We start from the raw sequence: 19,050 nt of genomic DNA, 5'->3' as shown, positions 1-19,050 counted from the left end.
ACAAGTAATAAGTTGCATATGACGTAGAAAGAGTTCCATATCTCACTCATATATGGAAAAAAATCTTTTGAACAGATGTAAGGCTGCGGTAACACATCTTAATTATAAATTTGGGAGAATAAAGAAAGGTAACGTGAGATTGCATCCTAATTTGGGAAAAAATGAATACATATACGTACAACAATGACCGAACTAACTGCCATCATTTTATATATCGGCCAGACATCCTACAGGAATCCCAAATCATCTCCATTCAAACCTTCAGTTCCCATCATTGGGCAGTCATTAGCATCATGTCCAAATTGCCCACAGTAAGGTGCTGGATAACGCCTCCTTTTCCTCGACATCTCCACCCCATCTCTTGTTTGTCTTTCTTTTAGCTTGCCCAAAGTATAAGATACATGAGTACGTCCAGCAGCAAAGCTATGGATGATGCCATCAGTCTCCTCTACTTCTGGTATAATCAGTGACTCAGAAGGGCTCTCATAAGCAATGTCGCTCATACCATGTGTAGACAGAGGAAATTCTCTGATGCGAGATAACACCATGGCTACTTGTTCTGAAGCAACCTCAAGTCGCTCCTCTGACTCGACAGATTCTGCCATAAGAGCAGACACCATAGCTTGCAACAAATGAACACGTTCAGCATGTTCCCTTGGAGCAGTCCTAGAGCACTTTGTCAGAGGTGAGTTGATGCAGCGCCATCGAATAGGTAGGTAATCATCTGGAATATGAAAGCAATTATTCGTTGACAGAATACGAAGAATGTGTCTACAAAGGATTCCTGTAAACTCAAAATGATGACAACTACAGCTTATGAGCTCTTCCTGAGGTGCCCAAATTACTTTGCACCCTCCATCCATCTGTGTATGGTGTCTCACAAGAAAGCTTCCATCTTCTAGTGGAAATGATGCATACTGTGGAGCTAATACAAGCTCCTCCTGGAGCTTGCAAAAGGCATAAGGGGTAAGAACAGTAGCTGCATGGGACTCTATAGGGGACCCTGTTTTGAGACGTATCTTATGGAGCTTTCTTTGTGATTTCTGTTTTGGTCCTATCTGATCTTTAAAATCGAGAATAGCTGCCACCTGCAGATAAATCAAATCAAGGATCAGATAGGTGACAAATAATAACACGAAGTAAAAGATAATAACTACACACTTGCTCTACAAAATTATCAGGCTGAGACTGGGCACTAAGAAACTGTTGGGTGAAAGCACTTATTGACTCTGAATATACTGCTGAAGTAATTCCTGCAAAGAAGTAACATCTCAAGTACGGCAATGCCCAAAATGTCCTCAATGCATATAAACTGGCAATATGCTTGTTTGTATGAAGTGCATAAGCATTAACCATTTTCCTCCATTCAACTTCAAATTCCTCTACTACCTGCATATTGTAAAGACGGTGGAATTCAGCCTTCCAATTATCATACCGTGACCCAAGAAGTACCGAAAACCAATCAGAGAATTTTGCAATGATGCGCCAAATGCAGAAGGCATGTTTTGTATTTGGCATTTCAACAGAGGTTGCCTCTTTAAGCCACATGTTTTGGTCTGTTAAAATTGTTTGTGGAGCCTTTCCTCTTGTGAAACCCAAAAATGACTGTGTAAAATTAAACAGAATGTTAGGGTAGCAATCATTGAATATTTCACAGAGATATATTAAATTAAGTGTTTTGAGTATTGGATTGTTCCAGCAGGTATGGGGCATACCATACCATACCAGTATAGAAACAATAACTAGTACACCCCCCATACTGAGTGTTGGTGCCAATGGGCGTACAGTACTGACACTCAGTATGCAATGTACCTGTTGGGTATCAGCAAGGTTACCAAAACTGGTACCCAAAACCTAGTTAGTTTCATACCTTCAAAGCCCAAGAAAATGATTGAATATTTTCATCTCGTAGAAGAACGCATCCAAAAAAACAATTCATTCCATGATTATCCACTCCAATCCAGACTCCTAATAGCATATCGTAAGCATCCAAACGGTGAGTTGTGTCAAAAACCACTGCATCTCCAAAAGCTTCATATAACTGAACCGATGAAGCATATGACCAAGAAATATGTTCCAACCTGTTACATCCATCTATCTTAAATTCGTACTTGAAGTTGGGATCTTCATCTTTGATTTTCTTGCACATTGTAAGAAGGTCGATTGCATCATGATCCCGATCCAAATTTTTAAAAGATTGTAGCAAGTTCCTTACATCTATTTCTGTAAATTGTAGACAACCAAGTTTCACACCTTTCTCAAGCTCCGTTAGTCTCAACATTTGCCGTACAGATATTCCTGCTTTAGAAAACATGCAAATGCGGCTCTTATCATCTGCTGATATAGTACAATAGGCAGGAAAGTGATGCACTTGGTTTGATTTCAAGAATTCATGGTTGTGGACGTTACTAAAGCCAGTGACACACCATTCAGGGACATCAAAATCTGCCCTTTTAACTATTCTCATGTATGCCTGGCACCCACAACGTGATGATTTTCGATTTCTCTGCAGCTTGCTGTCATCCAATTGCTTTTCCTGAGGCAATCCACCACGATGACAGGTGAAATCCCTTCTGGTGATTCCTCGACCAACCCCATCTTTTCCTCTAGTGCGATGACGCCTAATCGAGAAGCCACATTGCTTTGCAAAGCTGCAATAAAATTCATAAGCAGCATCTTGGGAAACAAATCTTTGGCCAATGAAAGGGACAAGATTTACAGAAGTTTGTTTTGTTAGAACTGTGCCTTCAGGCAATTCATCTATGGAGTCGACAACTTCAGGAGATAAGTCAGTGCTGATATCAGGAGCATCTTCATGATTTTCTGATGTTTTGTCCATAATAGATAGACTTGAGCTCAAATTTGGTGCCTGATTTAAACACACATTCTTCATTTTAGTTAAGTTTAAATTCAAGCCTACAATAATAGCATAATATAAAAAATTATAGCTAAAAAGTAGAAATGTGCCATGTAAAGGAATTTGTAAAGCACGGAAAACAGCACGAAATAAACTTCTCAGTGGATCTATTTTATATGTGAAGATAGAACAAAGAAAAGCTAGATAGTATATGAACAACAATAAGGGGGAGGCGCGCGCGCACACATGTATGTATGTATATGCATGTATGTACGTACGTACGTATGTAGATAGGTATATGAATATATATGTACATGTATATGTATATGTATATGAATATGTATATGTATATGTACATTGGTTACGCAAAACCATAAAAATGTAACTTCCAACTAACAGATATGCTCTGTTAGCAGAAAATGGCTTACCAAATTGTAAACAGTATAATCATACTCTTGAGGGCAAACTACTAGTTAGCAGTGGTAACAATTTTCTGGCCTTTGCATGCAGATTCATTGCCATCATTGCTGCGTGAACTATAAATTGTAAACCATTCAAGAAAACTAAACACACAACGTGCAACAATATGTTACATAGAGTGTTTGAGATGACTGCCACCTTCACAATGTCTAAGATTACATATTAAGACACTCCTATTCTAGACATAACAATAATAACCAGATGGTCTTGTTCTATTATGTAGGATCTACTTCATAAGGGATACTTCATCTTATGCATATAACTTTATACCTTCAAAAGCCCTCAACACCAAGGTTTTAAACGGCTTGTACCGAGGCCTGTACTGCTTTCCAATTGGAATAGTATGGTACCATACAGTACCAGCACTGATGATATGTACCAAAATTGACAGGTTAAAAAAAAGAAAAACTATTGGTATGCACCAGTACAGACCTCTACAGCCATTACGTACTGGTCCATAGGGTTTCGGCATCTCAGCACCAATGATGGTTTCACATCAGAACAATGCAGAATCTGTCATACCATCCAATTCCAATGGTTTTTTAATCCAAGCAATACATTGCTGACATCCATGTAATTAGTTTAAGATCCTCCTCTCCTTGAACCTTATTATCAGTGCGAATCCAAGTCTTACCTTGTTGGGTCTCCTCATAAGCACAAAAAATCATGATCTAAAGAATTCTTATCGGAAGATTTCAAATAAAAACATATGATAGTATCACCCTCTCTGATGAAGAGCACATCTACCATTGTACCAATGTTGTATAAATATGTGCTGTATTCATGATCAAGCCAGAAGGAAGTTAGCACTATTATAGACCGTGTAAGCTAGTATGGTGCCTAAACCTAGAAAGATATACTAAGATGTGGAACCATAGAATTCTTACGTATTTGATCTAGAAAGTTTTTTCATGTTTTACCCAAGAAACATCTAAAAGATGACTATTATAAAACTACACATTATTTACCTCCTGATTAACATTTAGAGATTCACTCTTTGCCCCATGGTGTGAATTAATTAGTACAACCATAGGTGATAACTCCTACATCCTCTTGGTTGTGAAGACTCCATTATAATTATCCACCTTTACATTTATTGTCTGGCTTGGTTCAACTTTATTGCAATTATTACTTTACTTTCCCACAAACACGATAAATCACTTTCATGTTTTCATATCCATTCTTCAAACCAGCCTCTAAAATGGTTTTCTAAACCTGCTGGTGCCCAATTAAATTCCAAATATAAGATGTATTTACCCTGTCCAGTATATGAGAAACCATATAAATCCAGCTTCTGCTTAACACTAGAATTCCTACCTTGACCCATGATCTTCCATCCCAGTACAGCACTCTTGCATCTTGAATGCTCACCAGCCACACGAACAGCATGTTCTCAAACCACTAATCACTATGCATGTGATAAATAGAAATACATATGTACGTATGCACATACATTGTACCTATATAAAGAGATACATATCAAGTTATATTTTGGAACTAGTTACTTTTACTGCAATCTCCATTAGTCACTACAAGTTATGAATTTATCAACATACGCTCATTGTAAGACACCACGATCATTGTCTTATCATCATTTGCAGAGTAAAAGAAGAGCAACAGTTCTCTGATAATACATAAAGTTATTGCTCTTACAGCTCTCAACAAACATAAGGCGCCCTTATGGTGTTACCTCAAGTCCAGCATTGTCATAACATCTTCTTCTCTCTGGATCAGACAGAATGCTATAAGAATAAGAAACCTCCTTAAAATGCTCAGAAGCTTCAGGATTGTCTACATTTTTGTCAGGATGGTACCTGTTTGATCACTCAAGATAAGAATTTGGAAAACACACTGAAATCTCAACTGAAAGAATAATTTAGTATAAAGAGAAAGAACTAACACATCATTTTTTTTGGACTTGCAGAAGGCAAATGACCTTAAAGGAAAACAAATGTTCAGTAAAGCAATATATGAAAGTTATTAAGGATATGTATGTGGAACAGTGGAAGCAAGTATTTAGAGCAAGAGAAGTAAGATTTTCATGTCTCAATGCTGCTATAGGAAGGCTGACCATAGGATTATACCTTTTTACACTAGTCATACATGAAGTAGTGGCTGATAATTACAAGTATTGACACTGTATTTTATTTGGTGTTGGACATAGAATTGAAAATAAGGCCTCAAACAAAATTAGCAACCCAAGCAAACGACTTTGGTATAAATTCAAATGTTGAGATGGATATGCAGTAAGCTAGGAAAGGTAGAGTGAGGAATAAGTATATTAGAGGAAATGGAGGAATGACACTGGAATAGTATAATATAACTGATTTAGTGATATAGGCATGTTAAAGTAAAATTTGAGGATGATAATTAAGAGAGGTGTTTGAAATTAAGGTTTTAAATACCATGGAACGAGGAATGGCAGCCCAGTCCATTTCCCAGTTAGTCCTGTCCTGACACACAGGACTATGGTATCCCACCGATATTTAGAACTATGTTCAAGGGTGCGTTGTTTCAATATGCCTTTGGAACCATGGAGTTGCAGTTTGAGGATCAGGCCAGAAAAACATGTCTATTGTCCCATTAGCGCAGTTTGTGCGCCCTAATTGCATTATATAGAATAGGTATTTAGATAAACAACTGATACTTATCTGCTCTATTGTTATAACAGCCATTATATAATAACAAGAACAGCTGTTAGTGAACCTTTTGCTATTGATCTCATCAGATGAAAGTATTATTATCAAATTCAAATATCCATGTCAATTCAAAAAAAAAGAGTAACCCATATTGCAAACGTGCACATAATCAGACAAGTCCGTTGTTATAGTCTGTTATTTCCCGTTATAATGGCTACTAGAACCATTCTAACCGCCACTATTATATTCCACAACAATCCAATCAAAGACCAGGCCCGGCAAATAGTGGTCGTTATTTCAGTTATAACAGTAAACAAAATAGTTTTGCGTGGGGACCATTATGACATGATAACAACGTTACTTGGATAGTGTCGTGCCTACCTCGGCCAGAAATTTTCTGATTCTTAGATATCTCGAGTCTCTACCTAAGAGAATGAAAACAGATCAATTTATGTACCAAACCAAAAAAAAAAAAAGAGAAAAAACTCGATTTGCACTTGAGAAAACTGCATAAAAAGAGCTATTTTTATCAAAGTAAAAGGATTATACATTAAAAAAAACCCAGAAAAGCACAAATTTATAAGAGAAAATGGTGGTGTTCTTTAATCGAATTACCTGAAAGCTAACTTCCTGTAAGCAACCTTGATCTCAAGGCTTGAGCAGAATCTAGAGACCCCCAACACCTCGTACGGGTCTCTATGAATCGCCGGCCGCGACGGGTTCTCCATTCCCGCCAAATCTCAGCTCAAATCACTCCAATCCCAATTTAAAAAAAATAAAGAAACCCTAACCCTATAATCTCCGTGCAAAATAGGAATAATTTACAATAAATTAGAGAAAAGGAGGAGAAAGAGGAAGAAAGAAAGAATGGGACACGGGAAGATCGCATCCATGGCGAGGTTTGCGGATCTATCGTGCGCCGCCGGGATGGACGGGACTATCGAGCGCCTAGGGATTCGTCGACGTCGGATCACGGGCTCGTGAGAATTCTCTCCCTCGAATGGCGGCTCGTGGGGGAAGCGCTGATCTGCGCTTACAGGGTTCACTGAAGCGACGGGCCACGCGCGGGAAGGGGGCGGAGCGCCGCCCACGCCCAGCGCAGGTTAGAGGAGACCATAGGGGATCGTCGGAGGTTTCTGCTTTGGAACCCCGCATCCACGGACGGGATCTAGCGTGCGCCGTGTGGAGCTTGCCGAGTGGGAAGTTATTTTCTTGCCCAATTCATGGTTGGCAAAAGAAATGATGATGGATGGCTGTGATCCATGATTGAAGGCATTCATTGATGACAATATGAATTGATAAGTATACTCTTATTTTTTTATTGTATCAAGGTTGGGTCTTAATATAAGGTGAACCTACTAATAAAAACTCGCTATATAGTCATGAGCTTATCATTCAAAACTTGTCATGTGGTCTACTCAAAAGATATGTGGAAAGTTCTTTGCATCTTAAACTCTTTCTGAAGCTAACAGCAATTGCTAATTGTTTTGTGATAAACATAGTATTTGAGTAAATCACATACCAAGAAAGGCATGCGAGAATTATGGACGAGATATGCAGTTTGTTGCCCTATTAATGAGTGTATAGCTTCAAACCACTTAGTGAGGCTCTTTAAATAAATCTCTTTCGACTCTTTTAAGTTGTTTCTTCGCCCCTCTCAGGCCTCCTTCTGTTCTCTGAAAGTTATATCTGACTTAGGCATTAAAAGATTTCCGAGGGATTGTAATGGACAGAGCCCTCCGTCATGTAGCCGAGATCATCAACACTACCAGGGCGACTTCACCTAGGAGGGCAAGTGATATCTAGGGTTCCTACACCGCTGTCATAACGCCCAAAGTTACTTTTGTTACTTGGGAGCCCCCACATCCTAGCCATCTTAAGATGAACTTGGTAGTGTATCGGCAGGAGGAGACAGAAGAGAGATGGATTTTGTGATCTGGGATCACAACTCCAGATTGATTGCTGCAAGAAGGCGGTGCACTTGTGACATGACTGTTATAGAAGCGAAGCTGAGGGCAGCATGAGAAGGTATCGCCTATGCAAGGAGTGTTATAGGGGCTGATAACATTTTCTTGGAAGGAGACTCTGCCATGGTGATTGATTGGATTCAGAATGTAGAGTAATAGGGCGACGATCATCTACTACTTAGGGATATTCAGAGGCTGGTAAGAGACTGTGACTCGTTTCAAGCTGCTCATGTGTATCGGAAGGCGAACATGGTGGTAAATTGGGTTGCCTCCTTTACTGCTTATCACTCTGGAGAGGGTCTATGGACATGGTCTGATACCCCCCACCTTACGCTATTTTATTTTTCTTGACTTTGCTGGCTACACTCATACTAGACTGATGTGAGCAACCGTTGTACCAAGAAAAAAATGAAGGTCTCCTACTACACACTCCGATGGGTGAACTTTTTTGTTTTTGCTGTTTTAGGTCAAAATCGATGTCGGAGCGCCACTCAAAGTCATTCCTCTACCGTCCAACTCCACCAAAAACATCATTGCGGAGGCATGTCGCGATCTTATCTGATTTTTTTCAATCTGAACAATAGACGAGCCAAGATCTCTTATGGCCACCAGCAACTCGATGTTTGGGTCGAACCGATTCCAAGTGGTAATAGATCTTATGTAAAGTTACTTGACTGGTGAAACTGAATTGCATATAGAGGGTAGGCACAGGGCCAATCATGAACATGGTTGAGTATAGAAGACGAGAGCCCTTATGGCAGCCTCCATGGACGTATAGTCCTGGGTCAGATGGACAGAGAAAGTGAGGTCAAATTAAGTAAGATTTTGATTGTTATAATGTTTTACAAATTGCGAAACTGTTAAATGGGGGTTAATGTACTTAACAATTGGATGGTTAAAGTGCAGTGAAATACCAACACGATTAACTAGACAGATGCATTTCTAGTTGATTGGTTGTGGTCTCATTCAAAAAATGACATGCCTCTGTAGAGTATAGAAGTCGAGAGCTCTTATGGCAGCCTCCATGTACATATAGTCATGGATCAGATGGACACAGAAAGTGAGGTTAAATTAAGTAGGTTTTTGATTGTTATAATGTTTTACAAATTGCAAAACTATTAAATGGGGGTTAAAGTGCAGTGAAATACCAACATGATTAACTAGACAGATGCATTTCTAGTTGATTACTTGTTCTCTCATTTAAAAAATGACATGCCTCTGTAGTATGTTCTTCAGTGGGGGCCATTGATTCTATGAACGTAACCATAAGAAATTTCCACGATTAGGTGTCAAAAGAGTTATTTATTGTGCAATTTTAGCACGTAACGTTCCTCTTTCTACCATAAATAAGTATCTTGCTTCCTCCCTTTATAATAGAAATTAGTTTTGAATGAAAAGAAAAATTATTTTTTCCCTTTATAATAGAAATGGCACTAATTCTGATAGGACTCTTGCACAATCTTCTAACCTGGAGAGCAAAGTTCACATGAAAAGATGATCACTGTGATTAAAGATAGCCAAAGGCTGCCCTCTATTCTTCTTCTTGTTCTTCTTCTTAATGCACCTCTTTGGGGTCTTTTAAGAAAAGGTTCCCTGGTAGCAAGTTTAGCCACTCATGGTTATTCTATCGAATCACTCTGCCCAATAGCAAATAAGGTTTGAAAATGACCAAGACGATTGGGAAGACAAATAGGTTGAGCAAGAGAGAACCATAAACCTGAAGGCTAGTCTAATTTAAAGACCTAACCTGGAGACCAAATATGGCGTGTTGCTGGAAATTGGACCCGGGGGCGGTCGTCGGTCGAGGAGGGGGAGCGGCAGGTGGACACAGGGGAGTGGCGGTCCGTCGGCGGGCGGCGTCCTCCGTCGGGGTGCCTGCAGAAAAGCCGGTGGCCGGGTTTTCCGGCGCCGACGGTCCGTCGGCGGGCGGCGTCCTCCGTCGGGGTGCCTGCAGAAAAGCCGGTGGCCGGATTTTCCGGCGCCGGCCCTCCGATGCTTAAGTCAGAGGGGGGCAATCTGTGTTTAAAGGAGAAAGAGAAGAACAATATCTTTTGAGTTTTCTGTCTCCAACCCCCCTTTGAGGAGCAAGGGTTCCCTTTTATAAGGGGGGTCGGTTTACCTGTGATGTGATAGGGCGAGACCGTTGTACGGCTCGGCATGTTGCTTGGACTGGCACACGATCGGGTGAATCATTGCATTGATGTCGGAGATGAGGCCGTCGTACGACCCGAGCTGGCACGCGATCGGGTGAATCATTGCATTGATGTCGGAGGTAAGGCCGAGATCAGAGACTTCTCATGGTTGACTGGACTCTGCTGAGCTGATTTGCCGTGGAGAGCTGTAGGTCCGTAGATAATAGAAGCCATGCGCATTAATTGTTGAGTAAGCCGGAGGTGCGCATTAATTGTTGAGTAAGCCGGAGATTCGCATTAATTGTTGAGTAGGCCGGAGGTCCGCATTAATTGTTGAGTGAACCGGGGGTTTGCAAAGGTCATGCGCAATAAATGCTGGGGCAGTGGCAGGATATGGCCCTTGGCCGGACCTCGGGGGGTACGGCCGTAGTAGGTGGTCGACAAGAATAGACCTCGGGTGTCGGGAATTCTCCAGGTCGGAGGTTCTGAGGTCGGACGTTCCGAGGTCGGACGCCGACTTCGGTTGTCCAAGGTCGGCGGTTATGCGGCTTCTTAGGGGCGGGGTTACTATATTGCTGGGGGAAAACCGTATTCCCCCCAACACTACCCCCAACTTCCGAGTTCGAGCAGCTTGCAAGCTCGGACGCGGGAAGTAGAAATTGTCATTGTGGTTATTGAGGTCGAAGGGAATCACGTCCGCACCCTTACGCGTCTTGGAGCTTTTATAACGGAGTCTGCACCCTTTGGCGCTTCGAGGTCGCTTTAGACGGCGAACTTACAACGGGGTCTGCGTCCTTACGCCTCCCAAAGCAGCTACAACGGGGATGGCGCCCTTTGGATCTCCGAGATCGCTTCGTACGGCGTACTCATGATGAGGGTCCCTGGGCCCGATGGGGCGGCGCCTCAATCTCGTGGTCGAGGCCCCCCTCATAAGTAGGTATGCCGTTTCGCGCTTCAAAATGAACACGCGGCATGATCCGAGGTCGGATGTTTCTGATCTCGTATTGGCAGAATACTGATCTGGGGAGGCTGAGGTTACATCGGCGCTCCACGTGTCCCTGAGGCTTATTAAATGAAGGGAGCGAGAGTGACGTCCGCTCGTCTTTCAAGGTGGTCCGGTTTTGCGGACCCATGATGAGGCCGTGAGATCCGATGGGACGGCGCTTCGATTTTGTACCCGACTTATTGATCCGGAGTGAATGCGGTGCTTCGGCTTCCGAGGCCGACACGTGGCGCAATCCAGATGGGGGGTGGGAACCGAACCCGCCGATCTGGGCCGTCAGGGGGGTCTATATAAACCCCACGAATCTGCCCTAAGAGTTCTATTTGGTTGCCTTTCATTTTTGCCGTTTCCTCCTTTGCTCCACCTTTCGACCAAACCTTGCCGACGGTGCCCGGAGCGATTTCCGGCGACTTTCCCGTAGGTTTCCACCCTGTGTTAGCTAGGGTTCCTCTTCCTCCTCCTCCTTACTCCCTTTATCTTTAGTTTATTTCATTTCTCTGTAAAATGGGTCTCGGTCCAGAGGAAGTAGGGTCGAGTTTGTCGGGGGAGGAGTTGGAGTTAATCCACTCCCGGTTCTTCTTCCAGCCCGGGTTTCGTCTCGAAACTGCGGGACCGGAGGATAGGGCGACGCGGCCGCCCCCAGGTCGGATCGCGATCCACCGCGAGACGCTCTGAGCCGGTCTGCGGTTCCCTGTTCACGAGTTCGTGAACAACTTGCTAGTAGAGTATCAACTCGTTCCAGCACAGCTTGCTCCAAATTCGTGGAGGACCATAATCGGGTTCCTGTCCTTGTGTCTTGCGCACGGGATCCCGAATCCCGATCTCGGTGAGTATTTTCCGCCGGTGTTTTTTATTAAAGAAAAACCCGGCGGATGCAGGGTGGCTATACTTCGCCTTTCGGGGCGGTATGTCACTCTTTCAGGGCGCCCCTTCCTTTATTCATGAGTGGAAGGGGAAATTTTTCTTTCTTGCGTCCGAGGTGCCGTGGGGGTTCAACCCGAGGTGGGGGCACCCTCGGTTGAAGGCTCTCAATAGGCTCTCCGAGCCCTCGGGGAGGAAGCTGAGGGTCTTGGACTCCCTACGGGCCCTCGGGAAGGGATTCAACCTAACCGAGCTCCTACGGGAGGACGTCTTGGCGAGCGTGGGCTTGAGTTCGGCGCGCCCCGAGGGTAAGAGTAGTCGCATCGCTTTGTTTTTATCTGTTTTTTCTTCTCACTAACATTGGTCTGACACTTGAGAAAATTTTTGGTTTCAGACATTTTCCACATGCCGACCAGCAACACGTCCCTCTTCTCTCGATTGAAGAGGCGGGAGGCCGAGGCCGGGGGGGCTATTCCCCAACCTCGGAAGAAGTCGAGGTCGGTTGGTGCTTCCACATCGGCCGGGACGGGAGGCCCGGAGGCGGGGGCCTCCACAATTGATCAGGGGCGGACACGGGCCGCCGGCGACGCGGGCCCAGCGGCCCCTCCTTGTCCCGCCCCCGTCGCCCAGCGGGAGGGGCCGACCGTAATCCGCTTACAGCGCCCGGGGCCTGAGCCGACCAGAGGCCCCGAAGTCAGAGGCCCCGAAATCCCTAGCTCGGACGAGCCGAGCTCTTCAAGGGTTTTTAGGGAGGAGTCGGCCGAGCCAGGATCCCCACTCCTCGAGGGGAGCTCGGCCATCCACGACGCCGATGTCGCACGCGCCGTATTTCGGCGTGCGATGCTTCCAGCGGACCGGGCCGAGTTCCGGAACTTGCCGCTGGAAGAGGTTGTCGACGGTACTTACCGCAATACCGCTCGGGTAAGCTACTTTCCCAATTTTCCTTAGACTACTGGTGAATATGTTAGGTTTTTCAACTCGTAATCGCTTTACCCTTTTTCTCTTGCAGCATATCCACGAAGTCGACACCCTGGTATTCATTGCCCAAGGGTGTCAAGAAGAGACTCGGCAAGTCAGCCGGCAGTTGGAGCTGGCTAAGAAGAAGATTGCCGAGTTGGGGGCGACGCTGGCCGAGGCCGAGGCGCGGAGGGAGGCCACTGAGGCCGGGCGCCTAGCAATGGTCGAGGTGCTTGAGGAAGAGAGGGCTGCCCACTCTTTGGCGAAGTCGGCCTTGCGCGCCTCGGAGGCGCGCCTAGGGGAGGTCCAGTCTGAGGTCGCGGGCCTCAGGTACGAGGGCGGGGTCCTGCGCCTCAAGATCGAGCAACTGGAGGCTCGAGAGAGGAGGGCACTCGAGCGGGCCGAACATGCCGTAGACTCCTTCAAAGAATCGGAGGAGTTTCGCGACATGTTAGAGGAGGAAACCGTCGACGGGTTCCTCCGGGGTTTCGACAACTTCCGAAAGCAGATGGCCCGGATCTGCCCCCAGTTCGATCTTTCAACGATTCGTCCGAGGATGAGGCTGGGTTACAGCTCCGATTCAGACGACGTTCCCGCCGTCCTGGCATCCGAGGCGGAGTCGGATGAGTTGGGCGCAGCCGAGCCTGCGACGGCGGTGGCCGAGTTGGAGGGCGTTCCCGAGGCACCCGCCGAGGCTCCCGCCGCAGACCCCGAACCCGTGCCCGCTGAAGACCCTCCAGTCATCGCCATAGATGACCCCGAGGGTGACGCCGACGCGACCGCCGCCCCTTAGGACTTAGATTTATTTCTTCTTTCCATTGTAATCGAGGTCGGCCTTCAAGTTTTTGAATGGTCGACCTCCAATTCTGTACTTAGCCTTTTGGCATTTCATCAATGAAAAATTCCTTTTGTCACTTCATGTTTATCTCTCTTTGTCTTTCTTTGTTGTAAACGAGGCCGGAATTTTAACTTATTGTTTTACCGAGCTACTTGATAAAGGCATGTTCTTTTTTGATTATGTTCCGCTTTCCTGAGTTCAGATTACACTAGCCAGAGGGAGCTCTGAGCTTAGATTTTTAGGAAACTTTTCTAGGTCCATGTTGGGGGGAAAACCGTATTCCCCCCAACATGGCGTATTCGCATTTACGAGCCTTAGTAAATAACAATAGCCGAACTCCACTCTTTGCAAGACCCAACTCTAGTGATCAAAGTGGTGCGGTTCATGGGATAGCCGAAGGCCGCCCATCAAGTTTGCGACCATACATGGACAAGCGACTCAATTTTAAAATAAAAGCTTGTTACAAAAAAAAAGAAATTAAATGCCATAGACATGTTTGAATCTGTAGATATATCATGAGCAAAATTCAAAACTTCCATTGGCTATTATTTTTGACAAATGGTCAGTCCATCGTAAGCACCTTCTTATTTTTTTTTTTTTTTTTGGTGAAGTGGATGTATCATACAGTATGAATATAGGTCAACCAAAAAAATAAAAAAATAATAGTTTTTAGAGCACACTAAGCGACCCTCTCCTTTTAATTCAAAGAGTATTTTCGGAGGGGTTGTTCTCATCAATCATTTTATTGGCCATGTTACTGCTTTTGCAGTTCCTTTCCATGCCAATCTTTTCATCAATCATTTAATCTTCTCGGTTCACTTCACGCGAGTCATCCATTCATCTCCTGCATATTCTTCTACCTCTATTTACCGTTACCTTTTCCCTAAGCTCACCACAGGTAAGCCGACCCTTGCTCCGTTTCATATAAATTATTCCCCGCTCCTCACTTGCGTCGATACGCTTCCATCCTACCCGAAGCTCCGTCTCTCCCCCCCTCTCGGCCTCTCTAAAAAGTAGCGACAAAAATGGGAGAGGACACGAGACCTAGCGTAGTGAGACTGTTTGGGTTCGAAGTGACGGAACCCGGCGAGCACGACCACCCCGCCGGCGGCAGCGGGGAGGACTGCCGGGCCGGAGGTTCGAGTGCCAGTACTGCCGCCGGGAGTCCGCCAACTCTCTGGCGCTTGGGGGCCACCGGGAGTTCACCCACAAGAAGGAGCGCCAGCGGGCGAAGCCGGGAGTTCCCCGCCACCCGCCGCCAAACCCCCCCACCCCACCCCACCCAAGCCGCGTTCTGGTGCCCCACTGCCGCCTCCTTCTGGCCCTCCTCCTGGCCCTGCGCCTCTCCTCCCTCGTCGTCGCCCTTCTCCACCGACCGGACCGTCTGCGACGACGTCGACCCCGGGATCGATCTCCATCTCAGCCTCGCTCCCTCGTCGCCTCCTTGATTCTTTAATTCTTAAAAACGTGAGATGAGATTGTTATAGTAGAAATTAAATAAATTTTGAGAGTTGTGCCCTTTTGCTCGAGCTCATGGCATCATGTTGTTGTTCATGTCCCTCTACATGGCAAACTATGGGCTCCGGTGGGCTCTTGTCCAATACGTAGGGCTCGTTTGGTTCGTGAGAAAAAAAGAAGAAAAATATGGTCAATAAAAAAGTAATAAAATGTCTCTTATTTGATTAGAGTTTTCAAAGGATAGAGATGAAAAAGTTGTATTTTCATGAGAATATAATTCCCACATTTTGGGCTTGTTTGGTTCGCGGGAAAAGAAAGGGGGAAAGTGTAGTCAACGGGAAAGTAATGAGATGCATCTTGTTTGGTTGGAGTTTTCAAAAGAGAGAGATTGAAAAGTTGTATTTCCATGAAAATATGATTTTCACATTTCATGAGAAAGTGTTTCTCATGAGAAACATGGAAAAGTTACTTTATTTTTTCTCAAAAAGATCCTTTAGCATTAAAGAGGCATTAAAGACCTCATTTTTATTAAATGTATAATAGGAATTACACATAACTTTTTCAAGAAAGTGGATGGTCAACCAAACATAAGCACACTGGAAATCTGTCACTTTTCCATGTTTAACCAAACATGCCAAAAGTACATTTCCAGGCATTCTCTTCCTAGGAATCTTCTTTCCATGAATCATATTCCTTGGAGAGAAAATACTTCTCGTCAACCAAACGAGCCCTTCATGAGAAAGTCTTTCCCATGAGAAACATGGGAAAGTTACTTTCTCATAAAGCGGGAATTACTCCATTTTTACTTTTTTCCAAAAAGGCCCTTCAGTATTAAAGAAGCATTAAAGAGGCATTAAAGACCTAATTTTTATTAAGGATATAATAAAAATTATACATAACTTTTTCTGAAAAGTGGATGGTCAACCAAACATAAGCACTTTGAAAATTTGTCACTTTCTTATGGTCAACCAAATATACCAAAAGTACTTTTTTAAACATTCTCTTTCTAGAAATCTGCTTTTCAATAATTATATTTTTAGAAAAAAAAATACTTTTCGCGAACTAAACGTGCCCGTAGATCAACACCCGCATCTGTGGATATATTAATTGAGACTGCAGCAACATATTAGTTAGAGTTTTTTTTAATTAATTAACCACATTTTTATTAGGGGTTTTGTTAGTTAACAAGTGTAGAGATAAAGGACTTACACATTGTAAATCTAGCATCCACCATAACAATCTAATTTTGGATAGTTAGATTGTTTTATATTGGCTAAGATAATTATGATTACGTGGCCTTCCATCTCCAACAGAGAGAAAAATATCTTGGCTCAACTAGATGTTGATGCTGGTAATACATTGTTGGTATCTGCTTTGCCTCACTATATATATGTTTACAAAAATGAAGACTTGAACCATGTGCAATAAATTTGAAAATAACTTCTTGCATGAAGTCTGATCCATTCAATTTATTCTTGTGAAAAGAGATAAAGTTAATTCATGTTTTATGACATAATCAACAACTTAAAATGGATCCATTCAACTATTCTTGAAACGTACTAAATTTCAAGAATTATAGTAAATTGAAAGCTTCAATAGCTAAATTTTTATTGTGTATTAATAGTAAAATTTAATAGTGGCCAAACAAAAACTCCCGTCCTTAATATTGTTGCCACTAATATCGGGACCTAAATGCCAAATGGAGATTTCCCAAGAGTCGAGCCTCAATATAGTAACTTATGTTATTATTATTAGCATCATTAATACTAGTATCCACAAAATGTAGAAAGAACTTCGCCCAAATCAAGTATTAGTATAGATACTATCATAGTCGATATTATTAATACCGAGTCTATATAACCAATAGAGAATTCTACACAAGTTGAGCCAAGAATTAAGCAACGAGCTTTAATGATATTGGAGTAGATGCTCCTATCACCAATACCATCGTTATTAAGCAAATAGAGAACTCTATAGGCCTTTCTATGGAAATTCTCATCAATAATACTAACATTTTAATACCTATCCCATATCATGCCTAGGATATAGTTTTTTTGCTTTTTCCAACTATTTTTGAAATATAATATGACAATAGGGTTCACTAGCTAATTTTTTGTTGCAAATTAAGCAAAATATTTTAATGATGGTTGAGCAAAAACTTCAGTCATTAATACTAGGATCCATATAGCGAGTGGAGAATTATGTACAAAATAAGCTTTATAAAGAATTTCTGGATATTAACACTGATATTATTAATACCAATCTCTGCATGGTGACAAAGAACTCTACACAAATTGGGTCATATTAAGTAATGAACCTTAGTGATGGCTGAGTAGAAACTCTCATTTATACCACATTAACACCACCATCATCAATATCATATGGTGATGAAGAACTATCATTAATATCGATCTTGCATGATGTATGAAGAATGATTTTTGCTTCCGTTCTCATGTTTTTTCTTGTGCTTATGCAAAAAACTTCTGTCATTAATACCGACCTTGTGCAATGCATGGGATATGATCTTTGTCTTCTTTTCCAAATATTCTTAAAATAATATAAAATAATGGAACAAAATATAATAAATGAAAAGCCTTAACAACCATTTCTATTTCACATTAAGTGATGAACTTAATGCTCACCAAGCACATTAATATCGACATCATTAACATATGTCATATATTAAAAAATAAATTTTAATAATTGTGTGTACATTAATACCGACTTCTATATAGCAAATGGAGGACTCTCCACAAACTTATCTATTACATATTAAGCAATGAAGTTTAATGATAGCGAAAAATATTAATGCCAATATCATTAATATTGACGTCCATATCTTAAATGAAGAATCTAAAGGCTCTAATAGCTTTTTTTTTTTTTGTATATTAAGCAATAAACTTTAATGATAGCCTAGTAGAAATTCTCTTCATCAATACCAGCTGTATTATTAATATTGATGTCGATATGGTGAATAGAAAATTTGCATAAGCTGAAATTCCATATAGAAACTTTTCATCATTAATACTGGATGTCATTAAATGGTGTCTATGTGGTGAACAAACAACTCTGCACAAGAGTCTCCACGTTAAAAATTTCCATCATCAGTAGGCATCATTAATACTAGTCCCTCGTGATATGTAGCATACTTTTCTTTTCCCATTTTTTTTGAAAGCCATATAAAGATATGATAAATTCTAACATCAATAGTAAAACTTTTTGTTGCACATTAAGTACTGAACTATGTACATTATGTTGGCATTATTAATATCTTGTGCATATTAAGCATCAACTTTAATGATAACCAAGTACATTAAGCATCTATATGAGAATGATGAACTTTGCACAAGATTATTTGTTGTACATTAGCCATGAGTTTTAATGATAGAAAAGCATATTAATCTACTGTTATTAATGCTGTACCTATACGGTGACATACACTTATATGTTCACATCAAGCAATAAATTTTAATGATGTTTGAGTATATTATACTGGTGTTATTAATACCATATTTATATGGTGACCATCTCTCTCTCCATGTGTGTGTGATATTAGCACAGACCCAAGCTGGAGCTGCTCAATTTGTTTGATAACGCCCCCACTTTGGGGGCCCTAATTTTTCTCAGAACTGAACTAGAGTGGGAATCCTTGAAATGATGACTGGCACTGCAAGCTTAATACATTCACAACATTAAACATGCATTCTTTTCATTACTTCGGATGAGAATCGCTAGATATTCCGATTCCCCTATCCCAGCCAACGGACACTCAGGGCTCGTTTGGTTCGCGGGAAGTATTTTTCCCCTAAGAATATGATTCCTGGGAAGTAGATCCTTAGGAAGAGAATGCCTAGGAAA

At 42.4% G+C, this 19,050-nt stretch overlaps 1 protein-coding gene across 5 annotated transcripts; it reads right to left on the bottom strand.

Moving 5' to 3' along the window:
- Window positions 1–7,203, bottom strand: LOC103711237 (protein FAR1-RELATED SEQUENCE 11-like). Of its 5 annotated transcripts, none has more exons than XM_039117895.1 (6): window positions 6,592–6,696; window positions 6,358–6,401; window positions 4,991–5,151; window positions 1,871–2,869; window positions 1,162–1,605; window positions 1–1,088 (listed from the first exon to the last, which is right to left on the bottom strand). In XM_039117895.1, exons 4-6 carry the CDS (start codon window positions 2,837–2,839, stop codon window positions 228–230), a joined length of 2,274 nt encoding a protein of 757 aa, XP_038973823.1. In that variant the 5' UTR covers window positions 2,840–2,869; window positions 4,991–5,151; window positions 6,358–6,401; window positions 6,592–6,696; the 3' UTR covers window positions 1–227. The 5 variants fall into 5 exon arrangements, with proteins under 5 accessions (XP_038973823.1, XP_026662102.1, XP_008795529.1 ...); XM_026806301.2 differs by having other exon boundaries at window positions 5,028–5,151; XM_008797307.4 differs by lacking the exon at window positions 6,358–6,401 and having other exon boundaries at window positions 1,390–1,605; window positions 5,028–5,151; window positions 6,592–7,203.
- Window positions 7,204–19,050: the final 11,847 nt, after the last annotated feature.

Source organism: Phoenix dactylifera, unplaced genomic scaffold (genome assembly GCF_009389715.1).
Source record: "Phoenix dactylifera cultivar Barhee BC4 unplaced genomic scaffold, palm_55x_up_171113_PBpolish2nd_filt_p 000283F, whole genome shotgun sequence".
NCBI lineage: Eukaryota > Viridiplantae > Streptophyta > Magnoliopsida > Arecales > Arecaceae > Phoenix > Phoenix dactylifera.
Note: the sequence above shows the minus strand (reverse complement) of the source record. Positions and strands in the feature narration are given on the sequence as shown.

What these genes read in the sequence shown, in the direction of transcription:
- LOC103711237 (XM_008797306.4), bottom strand. Translation starts at nt 6,704, where the DNA reads ATGGAGAACCCGTCGCGGCCGGCGATTCATAGAGACCCGTACGAGGTG. An exon ending in ATGACAATGCTGGACTTGAG is followed by an intron (nt 2,870 to 5,027) that starts GTAACACCATAA and finishes TGTTTAAATCAG; the next exon opens with GCACCAAATTTGAGCTCAAG. An exon ending in CTGATAATTTTGTAGAGCAA is followed by an intron (nt 1,089 to 1,161) that starts GTGTGTAGTTAT and finishes ATTTATCTGCAG; the next exon opens with GTGGCAGCTATTCTCGATTT.